The sequence below is a fragment of the Malaclemys terrapin genome, chromosome 23 (assembly GCF_027887155.1).
Source record: "Malaclemys terrapin pileata isolate rMalTer1 chromosome 23, rMalTer1.hap1, whole genome shotgun sequence".
Taxonomy (NCBI): domain Eukaryota; kingdom Metazoa; phylum Chordata; order Testudines; family Emydidae; genus Malaclemys; species Malaclemys terrapin.
Window position 1 is genome coordinate 2,074,458 of NC_071527.1, and position 12,074 is coordinate 2,086,531.

Here is a 12,074-nt window from a genome sequence, read left to right on the forward strand (position 1 = left end):
CAGGTTGATAAAGTCATGAATGGTGTGAAGAAAGTGACTGGGGAAGTGTTATTTACCCTTTCTCATAACAAACCAACCAAGCATCACCTAATGAAATGAATAGGCAGCAAGTTTAAAACCAACAATGGATCCCACAATGCACAGTCAACTTGTGGAACTCCTTGCCAGGGGATGTGGTGAAGGCCAAAACTATAACTGGGTTCAAAAAAAGAATTAGTTAAGTTCACAGGGGAGAGGTCCATCGATGGCTGTTAGCCAAGATGGGCAGAGACACAGCCCCATGCTATGGGTGTCCTTAAACCTCTGACTGCCAGATGCTGGAATTGGAAGACAGGCTGGATCTCTCAATGATTGCCCTGTTCTGTTCACTTCCTCAGAAGCACTTGACACCTGCCACTATCTGAAGCCAGGACACTGGGCTAGCGGGACCATTGGTCTGACCCAGTATGGCCGTTCTTATGATTAGCTCCCTTATGATTAGATCACTTGGACGCATGGCTTTACATTGTCCATTCATCCATTATGCACCAGTGACTGTGATTGGCCTCGTGTTAAAACACTGCTTCCTCCTGCCACCAACTTCAACCCTAGAGCTAACGGCTACCTGCTCAGCTCAAGGTAAACTGAGCCCAGGAGCGAGGGGATAGGGTGCCAGATGTGGGCCGCCTCTCGCAGACCAGGTAAAGCCCTGGCAGAAACAGTCCAAGCTGCCCCCCGCCCCCGAGGGAGCACAGCTTGCACCTCCTCAGGGGTCCGGTCAGACCCTGCGGTGCTGCATACAATCCTGCTGCCCTCTCAGAGGACCCCACATTTGCACCCACTGTAGCTGGAATTTTTAGGGACATGGATGCACGTCTGCAAGGAACCAGCTAAAGACCCTGGATTCATTTCACATAAGGCCCCCCCACTAGCCATCTGATGCGGAGACTCACTCCCAGCTCAGCTGCCCTTAGAACCAAGTAGCCAGAGGCAAAGAGCTCTGCAGCCCTGCTCCCTGCAGCGTTCAGTCCTGCTGCCCACAGTTCACGCTGGGAAGAGGAATCCGGGTTTGCAGGTAAGTGACACCTGGGGGAGAAACAGGCTGACGAGAAGCCAGCTAAGCGGTTCCCGTCACACCCTTCACCTAAGGAACAGAGGCTCACGTAACAAAGCTAGAGGAAGGCTGAGCTGGGAGGGTTTGTTTTAAAGAGCTTTGTCTGGTCATTAGAAGGAAGGTGATGAGGAAATACCTGACCTCACCCCTCCTGTCCAGGGCAGCCAGGCCAGGCCTTAGTTCACAGACAAAGGCAGCACCAACAAAGATTCAGGGTGTCCTGAGGTACTTCTTCCACTAGCCCAAAATCCAGCTTTAGCGGGGGGCCAGGCCTCCTGCTAGTGATGTCCCCCTTTTTCACACCTGCACAGTGGGGTCTGGACACAAGGTGGGTGTGAAGAGAACTCATGTAATCCTACTGGGGTTTATTTTGCAGGGGCATAGAGAATTGTCCAATATACACTCACCAGTTTAATCCTAAAGCAGAGCTTTCTGCTCACACCCACACAATTGTTTGTGTAGGCCCTACCCTAAATCCACTTCGTTTTGGAAATTCAGCAGTGGAATGCCAAAAACAACCTGACAAGTAAAATGAGTTACTTCCTGGCACAACTTAAAAATCAGCTTTACTGCACCTGGGGTCAAAGTATTTCAGCGGCAGCTCTCTGAGCTGGGTGCGTGTTAGCGACCGGCAGAGCAAACCTAAGGAGGTTACAGAAAGTGCCAACAGAAAGCCGAGGTGTAATACATGGAACTGAGTGACGCTGCCCTGGGAAGGGGGGGAAGCACTCCCCCATCTGCTCTCGGGGACTGAGCTCTATTTATCGCAAGGGGTATGCACATAAGAGAGATATGTACAAAGAGGAACCAGCGGTTAAAACCCAAGACCAATCCTTCAGGGAGAGGCTGGACAGTTACAGACCCGTCTAACTGCCAGGAGCTTGCAGGGCCCAGGTTGGGGCTGGACTTACAAACTTGACCTTGCTCCTTTGGAAAGTCTGGCTCCCGTGTGTGCGAGCGGCTGGCACCAGCCAGCATCCCTGTGAATAGTAAATTCAATACAGGCTGCACAGATCAGGAGACTTGTGAAGACAACATCTCACACCTGAGCTCGCAGAGAAACCTGCTGAGGAACCGCTGTCCCGCATCTCAGGCCTGTGGCAGAGCCCAGCTGGCAGGAAAGCTACCCACGGCTGGGAATCAGGGCCGAGGGGAAATCAGCAACAAAAATCAGATGGGGGGGGGGGGGGGAATAAGTATGAAGCTAGGGGCCAGCCTGTGCTACCAGCGCAATGGGAAGGAAGCACCCCCCCCAGGCCTCATTTCATCTCTGGGGGAAAAGGCTTCCCCACCCGCTCCACTGAGAGCGCAGACAGATGCGCTGGCTACAGCAGCAGGTATGGAGAACGCTCTGCAAGAGTTAGACAAGGGACTCAGTCTGGGCTCCCAGGGCCAAGGCCAGGCTGCTTCCTGGAAGCATTCTCTAGGCAGCTGTGAGCTGGGCAAGCTGCCCTCCAGCACCGGGGGGTTAACGCTCGGCATGGCTCTTCTAGGGTGAGGAGTTGGGGGACGGGCGGGGTCAATCTCATCTGCTGCAGAAGCTTTAGGAGGCCAAATCGCAACTCAGTTCGACGGGATGCTGCTCAGTCGCTGTGTCTGAGGGATTACAGCTCCCCCAGCTCTCGCAGGGCTGCGAGACACAGACTTCAATGGGAGCTGCCCATGAGAAGGGGAGGCAGGGGGATGGAAGGGACATGGCTGCCTCCCAATGGATCCCAGGTGTGGCCTTCATGGAAATGAAACATCCCCTGATTTTTAAAGTGACCCTGAAGAGATTCCATGGCTCTGTCCAGCTTCCCCCACCCCAGCAGAGAGACCCTTCCCCATACACTGGGCTGGTGTCTCCAGGGATCCTGCAGGGCACCCCCCGCTGGAGTTCTTTGGTATCACTGGGGCTGGTTCTTTACGCTAGAAGTTAACGGCGTCAGCCGGAAATTCCCCACACGCCTGGTTGCTTTTAAATATCTAAAGAAAGAAAAATAGATTCTTCTTCTTGTAAAGAGCCCTTTAGTGTCCGACCTAGCGCCTGGGACGCACCCAGCTGCCTGCTGGAACGTCCACCGGAGCTTCGTCTCCTGCCAGTGCTTGTGGCCTCCTGCCAGGCCAAGTTCAAAGCTGCCCCCACGGGCCACGCCGCTCCTCAGCGCTGGAAGGGCCGGCGCACTTTCTTCCGCCTTTTCTGCTTCGAGTCCCCTTTTGGGGCTGCACTCTCTGTCTTCGGGGCTGGAGCAGAAGGAGCTGCTGCCCGAGGGGGTTGGGGTGGGCTGAAGAAGCCCCCATTGGGCATCTGCCCTGGGGTCCCCTGAAATACGCGGTTGAAGAAGTCCTGCAGGTCCGCAGCCGAGGTAGGGCTGCCTTCAGAGGCGGTTCTGAGGGAAACGAGAGACGGCCCTTACACATGCAGTTGGGTGTCGAGAGGCAGATCAGTGGGGTCTAGTGGTTAAATCAGGGAGTCAGGATACCTAGGTTCTATGGCCAGCCAAGGGAGGTTTGCAAGGGCTAGTGGGTTACAGCCGGGCGGTCGGCACTCACGACTCCTGGGTTCTGTCCCCACCTCAGAGGTCTAAGTGGTTGGCAGGGGCTCCTGGGTTCTATTCCCAGCTCGGTCAGGGACTCTCAAGGCAGGCCACTCCCGGTCTCCTCGCCAGGGAGAGCAGCCACACAGTGAGGGAGAGGTGAGGCTAAGGGGCCCGATCCTGCCAGGGGCTCAGTGACCTGCCCTTCTGTTAACTTCAGAAGCATTGGATGGCACTTGGCAGGGGGCTCGGGGATCACTGTGCTCCCGTGACCATTCCACCCAGTGGGGGAGGCAGCTGGAACTCCAGGCAGCTAGAGACAGGACAGGTTGACAGAGCGACAGAGGACGGATCGCTGGCCGGCGTTGGTTTAAACACATCTGTGAGGATCGGGGGGGGTCCTCCAACAGACACAGAAAGGGGGAGTTTTATCTGTGCAGAATAACCTGTCCTCAGTCCGCATGGTTTAAAGCCGCAGCGCAGTATTCTTCCACAAGGGGGCACTGTTCCAGGGCCCAGCACTAGCACGATTAGGAAAGGGGGGAGTTTTGCTGACCCCATCCAGGAGACGTACTCAGCTCCCTTTGGGCCGCTGATGGGGGATGCCAGAGGGAACTCACGGCTAGCCACAGCTCCCCCAGAAGTGCTCAAGTCTGGGATTGGACCCATCCCCACCCCCTCAGACCAAGGCGAGAGCACGAAGGAACCAGAACTGCATCCAGTACCCACCTCTGGCGTCCACCCGAACCAGAGCTCCTCGCTCCAAACGATATGTGATACGGGACGCGGTGGGTGTCGGGAGAGATTCCAACCCGCTGGCAGCCGGCCCACTCTGCAGACAGACAGGCAGGACACACCATCAGCCGGCGGGAAGCAACCCCTCCCAGCCTCCGGAGCACAGGAGCAATGACAGGCTCAGGGAAAGCAGGAGGCAGCCGCACCCCGACCAAGGGCTGGCGTTCTCCTCTCCAGCTGGGCTAGGGATCCCGAGGGGGAGGCGTGCTAGGCCCTGACCCATCGGGAGCAGAGGAAGGTTTAAACACAGGTTAATCAGCCTGGGGTAACTGCTATTCAGGGGGCTGGCAAACAACTGGGCAGTTTCACGGTCTAGTCAGGCAGCATGTCCTGGCCCCACAGACGCCCCCTACCTGTGATGTCATAGACTTTCCCGTCCATCAGGGCGAAGTAGGTGATTTTCAGCCCCAGCATGCTCGATTCGGCCCAGAAGTCTCCCTCCTCGGCAGGGTGCAGCTTGCCGCACTCCGCGCAGTAGCGAGCGCTGAGCGGATCTCGGTCCATCTCGAACCTCCTAGAGCAGCAGGGAGATTTTCAAACGCCGGTAGAGCGGGGCCAGCTTTGCCATGTCACGTCCCAGAGGGACGCGTCCTCCCTCCCACAGCACCCCAAATTCCCAGAATGCTCTGGGACAACCCACACCAGAGAACACTTGTGCGAAGGAAGAAGCGCAGCTAACTGAGAAAGCCAGGACATGAGCCCACCAGCTGCAGGATCGTCTGGCTGATCCATTCCGGCCCCCAGGCAGGGCCAGGCCCGCTCCTGAGCCCCAGGCCCCATGGAGGGGTAACGCTCCGTGCCCCAGGAGGAGGCAGGGCACCAGGCCCGCAAGCAAGAGGTTAAAGCAGTCACCGAAGGCCAGCACCTACTTGTGCTTCCCCTGACACTTGCTGCACATCATGGTGTTCATGGCCTCTTTCAGGTCTTCTCGCAGCTTGGTGAGGAACTCATTCATGGATTTGGTCAGCTCGCTCTCCGCCATCCGCTTGCTGCAATCACAACGGCACGGGGCTGAGTCACGCCCCAGGCAGGGAGCCCACAGGGGGGACTGCCACAGCACAGCCTCTGCACCCAGCAGTCAGCCCACGCCCTTCCCTGCTGGGCTCAGCCCTCGTCGGCAGCAGGGCCGGCTTTGCACGAGGGTCTTGCTGCAGCCAGCGTGGGGGCACACATCCTTACCTCTTCCCCAGGCCATCGCTGGCCGAGATGTGGTGGCAGAAGCCCGGCACTAGATCAGCACTTGGGAGGCCGCCGGGCCGGGCAGCCAGGCCTGGAGAGCCTCCGCTTTGTTCCATCAGCCTGGGTCTGACGCCGCACTGCACCACTCGCATCAGCCTGTGCGCCAAGGTGCTTCGAGCATGGTAAGCCCTCCTTCCCTCCCCACCCATTTGCTCCTGTCACCTGTGGTGGCTCCTCGCTAACCCAGGCAGTAAGCGCTCTAGGACAGGGACTGTTTTAGGACACATTTGTACAGCTCCTAGCACAACAGCGCCCACACCCTGACCTGGGCCACCGGACCAGACCGTAACACTGATCACAGGTGAGAAGAGAAGAAGAGCCGGAGGGATTTCACTTATAATCGGACGCCTGAAATTCCCACATGCCAGTTCTCTGACAGGGGACCGGAGTCTGTCTAAGAGCGACTTCTAAAGGGGATTTAAGTACAGGAGGTTTCTCGGTTAAACCCCCTTGTGCTCTGCCTTTGCTCTCATGACCAACAGCTCATCGAAAGCCCTTAGTGCCTCGCTCAGAAATTCCTGGCTGTGTCCTCCCAGCAGAGCACAGGAGGTTCACCCACCCTCGGGCCTGAAAGCAATGTCTCGCAGTGGCGAGTGCTGGAAGAGGACCAGTCCCACTCAAGACACCCATCTGAAGGCGCCATCCTTGCTCCCCCAGTCAGCTGGGGAAGCAGAAGTCCCAGGGCAGGCCTGAAGCCAGAGCACCGACTTCGGTGGGCAGCTCAGATCGGCAAGTCACGGTGGGACTGATTAGCACAGCCCAAGATCCCAGCCCACTTTCCTCCCTGTCGCCCGTCCCTCGAGCACACAGAGGTGGGACGGAGGAGGCCATGTTCTCTAACCCGCCACCAGCGACTGCAGGCGCCCCTCCATCCCTCGCCTGGCCTGCCTTGGGCGGCAGGAAGGGGCCCCCCACTCACATCTCGTACTCCTTCCTCTTCTCTGGGTTGCTCACGATGTCCCAGGCGGCTCGCAGCACCTTGAAGGCTTCCTCCGCCCGCGGATGCTTGTTCTTGTCAGGGTGAACCTGCAAAGCAAGACACGGAAACCTGAGAACACCTTCGGTGCGGACCTCGTCTGGGGCGAGGGGTCTGGCCGGGATGGAGCCCCCTCCAGGGGCAGGGCAGCACAGCCAGATGGGCCGGGGGGGGAGAAGGAGGAGGTGCTACATGTCCTCAGACGAGGCCAACTGGTCCACTCTGGTCTGGCTGGGGCCAGGCTACTGAGCTGGGGCGCCTCAGCCGCTTCTGGGGTCCCGACCCCTGCCTGGCAGCTCCTCGCCTTCCTTCTCAGGTAGCAAAGGCAGGAGGGCTCCCCATCCCGGCCAGCACAAAAAGGGGGTGCCCAGCTGATGAGCTGGGGCAGAAGGGATGGCCAGCACCAAGGGGAGCCTCAAAGCCATCAAGCACTCCCAGTGCGGCCCCCACCGCGACTCCATGGTGCTCGCATGGCGACTCCAACTGACCAAGCTGCGTCAGGACGGGCCGCCACCACCCTGAGGTGTCAGGGCTCGGAGAGCGCCCCAAGGTGCTGCTGCCCTGGCCTGCAGGGTGCAATCGCCAGGCTCCACCTGCCCCCCAACAGGTCCCCACGTCTCCCTAGAGCTCAGCTGGTTCTGCCAGTCCCTCCTCACCCCAGCCGGGACAGTCAGAGGACAGCTGATGGCGCTGAGTGGTTCCTCCGAACAAGGGGCACAGTGGAGGAGACAGAATTGCAAGAGGAGGCGGATCCCCTTGGGGCCGGGAAGCACGCAAAGGCTGCCCCGGGCCGTGACTCTTTAGAAGAGCCCAGGAAAACAGGAAGCACATGGGGCAAAACGTCAAGCAGAATTTTCACTTTATAAAGGACGTGGAGATACCAGGCAGCACCGGGCACTAGAGTCAGTCAGCTGCTCGGCCCTGCAGCCCGTGCCAGTCTCAGCACAAGCTTAACTCAGGAGCTGCTGCTGGTGCCGCCAGCGATTAACACAGATCCCCCACGCCACTGGTGAGGCCTTGCGGTGGACCCGCCAAAGCAAGGGATTCACAGGAAGGAATCTGGGTCTCACCACAGCTCTGAAACAGACACGTTATGTGGCCTTTGGCCAAGTCACCCGAACTGTGTGGGTCTCAGTTTACTCATCTGTAATATGGGGGCAGGGGGGTAGGCATATTGAGCCTCAGTGGGGAGAGGCTAGAGAAGAGTGACTCACTCTCCCCCCATAAGAGGGCAATGCAGCTCGAATGGAGTTCCTGCCTCATGCCCCGCAGGTGCTCGGGTGCCATGGGGCTGGGTGCGATGTCCGTCCGTCCGTCCCCCGCCACACCAGGGCACACTCACCAGCACAGCCAGCTGCCGATAGGCCTTCTTCAGCTCCGTGTCTGAAGCAGTCACCTCCAGCCCCAGTACCTGAAAGGGGTTCAGCTCTTCCTCAGGTACGTCGGCCAGGGCCAGCAGCCGTGCCACCTCCTGGCTGGGCTGGTAGCGCCCCCCTGGGCCGGGATCAGGGCCAGCCACAGCCTCTCCCAGCCCATCGGTCCTTAGCCCTTTGGCTGCCCCAAGCAGCCCTCTCCACTTCTGCAGCACGTGCGCCACGTACTTGCAAGTCCTGGTTTCGGTGACGAGAGCCCACGTTCTGCGGAGGAGGGGCGCGTCCAGGAGCGAGCGGAGCCGGGCCACGCTGCTGGTTCTGCCCAGCTTAGCTGCCCCAGCAAGGAGCAGGGACTTGGAGACTCGCCAGCACAGACGCAGGCTGCCCAGGAGAAGCATGAGCACCAGGAAGAGCAGGGCACCCAGCATCTTGAGCAGCCCCCACAGCCGGTTCCCCCCAGAGCCCAGCCACCGGGCCGCCTTCCCCGAGCTGCTCCTGGCCCGCTGGCTCCACGTCCTCATGCTGCCTTGGGCTGAGGCCAGGTCCCAGGCGTCGAGCTGACAGCAGGAGTAGAGGAGCCTCCCACCAGCTTCCACGTATTCGCCACACTCGTGGGTGATGACCAGCACCAGTTTGATGAGCTTCTTGAAACAGGAGACGCAGACCCAGGCCAGCTCTTCCAGCTGCCTGGGGACCTCCGCTTTTAGGTGGCGCCGCCGGTCCGCATGGCTCCTCTTCCTGGCCTGCCTGTGCTTCCCGCCAGCCGGCGCAGATCTACCCTCCCGCTTGGCATTCTCCTTCCCCTCCTCCTTGTCCTTCGTGCCAGAGCGGTGCCTCTGGCGTCTCCCATTCTTCCTGCCGCCGAGCGCCCTGCCAGAGTCCGAAGGGTCCTCGCTGGCCTTGGACACTCCGTCATCTTCCTCGTCTTGCTCCTGGCCCTGCAGCGATGGGGCTGAATCAGGAGCAAAGGCTTCGTCCTCAGCTCCAGGGGACTCCGAAGCCCAGCGCTGGCAGGTGATGCTACACGAACAGTTCCCCTTTTCCAAATAAGTCCTGGAGAGATCCAAACTCTCCCCCCGACAACTACAGGAACGTTCGTAACTGGACAGACAGGAGCCAGGAACACTGGACTCAGTAAAGTGCAAGCCTTCCTCTTCGAGCAACCCCGTCGGTACTTGGTCGCAGCTTCCATTCCAACCAACACCCTCCCCTGCGGTGCAGGCCGGCCTCTGCCCGCCGCCTTCTGGAAAGCCCTGATGGGGAGAACGGGCGGCCTCCTCCACCTTCCCTAGCCTCTCGGCTGCTGGCTCGGCTACCAACGTCCCAGCAGCAACTGGCCCATGAACCTCCATGGGTTCCAAACCTTCGGTGGCTCCGTGGAGTTGTTTCGGCCAGCTCTGGCTCGGAGACGTACGCTCGGGGCCTTCAGGACTGCAGCATTCTTGGAAGAAGTGGCAGCCGCTAGGCCCAGTGCTTCCCGGATCCCCAAAACTTGAGAACAAGGGTCTGTTATCCACACAAGGGCTGGCCCCTGGTGCACCCCTGTCCTCAGAAAGCTCGCCACTCCAGCAGCAGGAACTAGCCGGTTTGGCTTCACACATCCCTCCTCCTCCAGACATCTGCTTCTCCACTGCCTCACCCCAAAGCCGCCCTGGAGCAGCAAGGGCTAAGTTACAGCTGTCATTTTGTAGCCTTTATCCTGCAAATTAAAAAAAAATAAAATAAAAATCAAAGGCGTCAAAACCCGGCTCAAGGCCAAGATATGTAGCGTGAGGGCTCGAAGGCTAGCCCCGGCCGGGAATCGAGAGTGGTCTCCGAGGCTCATTCTCGGACCCACAGTCCAGGCGACTGGACCTACCTTCTGACGCACTGAGAGCAGAGCGGACTGGGGGCCCCTGGAAGGGGAGACAGAGCTTTCCCCACCTCAACTCATTCGTAGACAGCAGCAACCACCCAATAGCTGCTTGCGGAAGAGCCACTGAGATCGGCAGACGGTCGTAGTCCGGATCCCAGGTATTCAGCTCTCAAAACTCTACTCCCACAAGTGCCAGCGAACTCCCCCTCCCACCCCACAGCAGTCGTGGGAAGCGGATGCTCGTGCTAGCCGTGGCCGTACAGAACTTCCTCGCACGCAGCTTTCACCAGCACTTGAAGAGAAATCCACTGGCCATCGCTTAAGTCACCAGGTTTCCTGCCCAGGCTCCAGGAATCCGAAGTGACCCTCTGGGAGGCTGTTCCTTCGCCCGACAGGTGTCACTACAAAGCCTGTGGGGAGAACAGATAGTAAAGTGCCGTCACTTGACTGCGGATTAGGAAGAGCCCACACGGCATGGCAGAGTCTCAGCGGGCCCCCGCCCACCCAGAACAAGCTCTAGCTCCTCGCTTGGATTTAACCCGGTCAACGGCCCTGAAATCCTCTCACGTCTGCCACGGCCTCGTCCAATGGGGGGCGGCAGCTCGGTCCCAGCCCGTTCCTAGCGAGCCGCTCGCCCCAGCATCGGGCTCCAGCCGCTTCCCCTGCCTCAGTTTCCCATGTCGCCAGCTGCAGCGAAAAGCCCTAAGCCCGGGGGGCGGGGGGGCGAAGAGGCAGGACGGAGCAGTGGTCAGAGCACTACCCGGGGCTTGGCTCCCAGGACCACGCGGGACCCGGCCCCCCCCGCTGCCGGGGGTCAGACAGACCCAGCGCCCCCCCCCACCCCCGCCTCAGCACTGGGGGGGCATCGTCCCCCCACTTCTCTGACACGAGGCCTCCGGGACCCCCCCGCGCCCCCCACGTGCCCCTGGGCAGCGCCCGCGTCTGCCCCCCCCCGGGCGGGAGCTGGGGGCCGCGACCCCCCCCCGGTACCGCCGTGAAACGGGGGCTCAGCCCGGGGGGGGGCAGGGGAGGCCCGGGGGGGGGGCTGCCCCCCAGGTGGGGGGAGGGGAACTCACCTGCTCCCGGTGCCCGGGGGGGGGGTTTCCTCCTCCTCCTCTTGCCCCCCCGGGTCCCCGTCGCTCGCCACTTCCGCCTTCCGCCCGCCGTGACCGCGGCAGCTTCCACTTCCGGGGCAGAGGGCGGGGCTGCCGAGCGTCTCGCCCGCCCTGCCCCTTAAAGGGCCAGCGCCCCAGAAACCCTCCGCCATGTGCTGAGCGCGTCAGGCCTCAGCCTGGGGCTGCGGTAGCAGGTTTGAACCCCAGCTTGGCCCCGGGCCCCGGGCCCCGGGCCCCATCCCCCCCCCCGTGGCCGGATCACCCCACGCCCCAAGCCAGCCAGTCCCCCCCACCCCGACGCTGCATCCCCCTTGGCACTACCCAGCCCCCTCCCCAGCAGCCGACACAGAAAAAGAATCAAAAGAGACGGAGCCAGGACTTCTGGGATCTATTCCCGCTCTGCCCTGGCCGGCTGGGTGACCTTGGACAGGTCACGACCCCACTCAGTGCCTCAGTTTCCCCATCTGTGAAATGGGGATAATGACTTTGTAACACACCACGAGACCCCCTGGTGAGCAGAGCTCAGTGGGGCTAGTGTTACTGTTAGTGTTACACTCTGTGGGGCAGAGGCGATCTCCTTGCTCTGGGTCTGTGCCGCACCTGGCACAAGGGGGCCCGGCTACCAGTGCCTGACCGGCGCGCCCACCACACAGATAGGACATAAAACAGCTGGCTGAGAAAAACGCTCCGCTCCCCAGGTGTTTCTGCTTGGAGATTCCCAGAGGAGAAGCATCAGCCCTTTCTCCAGCAGAGAGCAACGTGTCCCTTCGAACCCGCTCCAGCCTGCTGGCAGGGAGGCAGCACCCCCTGCTATTTCCGTTGGCTCAGGGTGGCCACCTTGATGCAAAGCAGATCTGCACGGGGGGTGGCATTCCGAGCCTGGGCGCTGGGACTAGGAGTGGTCGGGGGCTGCCACGCCCCCCGGTTTGAAGTGGTTTCCATCATCTGCAGGGTTTACAGTTTGGTTCAGTGGTTCTCAGCCCCCCCCACCCCCATACACATTGTTCCAGCCCCCCGATTCCGAGTGCAACTCCCAAGCGACTATCGGTGGAGCCCGTAACTCGGGGAGGCAGAGACGGCACTTGGGAGAGTCCCGGAGACTTTGCAGCTGG

General features: G+C 60.4%; 1 protein-coding gene across 1 annotated transcript; it reads right to left on the reverse strand.

The window, feature by feature from the left end:
• Positions 1 to 1,641: 1,641 nt before the first annotated feature.
• On the reverse strand, positions 1,642 to 11,011 carry DNAJC14 (DnaJ heat shock protein family (Hsp40) member C14). Its single transcript, XM_054012283.1, has 8 exons — positions 10,924 to 11,011; positions 9,851 to 10,257; positions 7,962 to 9,691; positions 6,563 to 6,669; positions 5,274 to 5,393; positions 4,758 to 4,918; positions 4,339 to 4,441; positions 1,642 to 3,462 (listed from the first exon to the last, which is right to left on the reverse strand). The coding sequence occupies exons 3-8, from the start codon at positions 9,609 to 9,611 to the stop codon at positions 3,234 to 3,236; spliced, it is 2,370 nt and encodes a 789-aa protein (XP_053868258.1). The 5' UTR covers positions 9,612 to 9,691; positions 9,851 to 10,257; positions 10,924 to 11,011; the 3' UTR covers positions 1,642 to 3,233.
• Between the last annotated feature and the right edge of the window lie 1,063 nt (positions 11,012 to 12,074).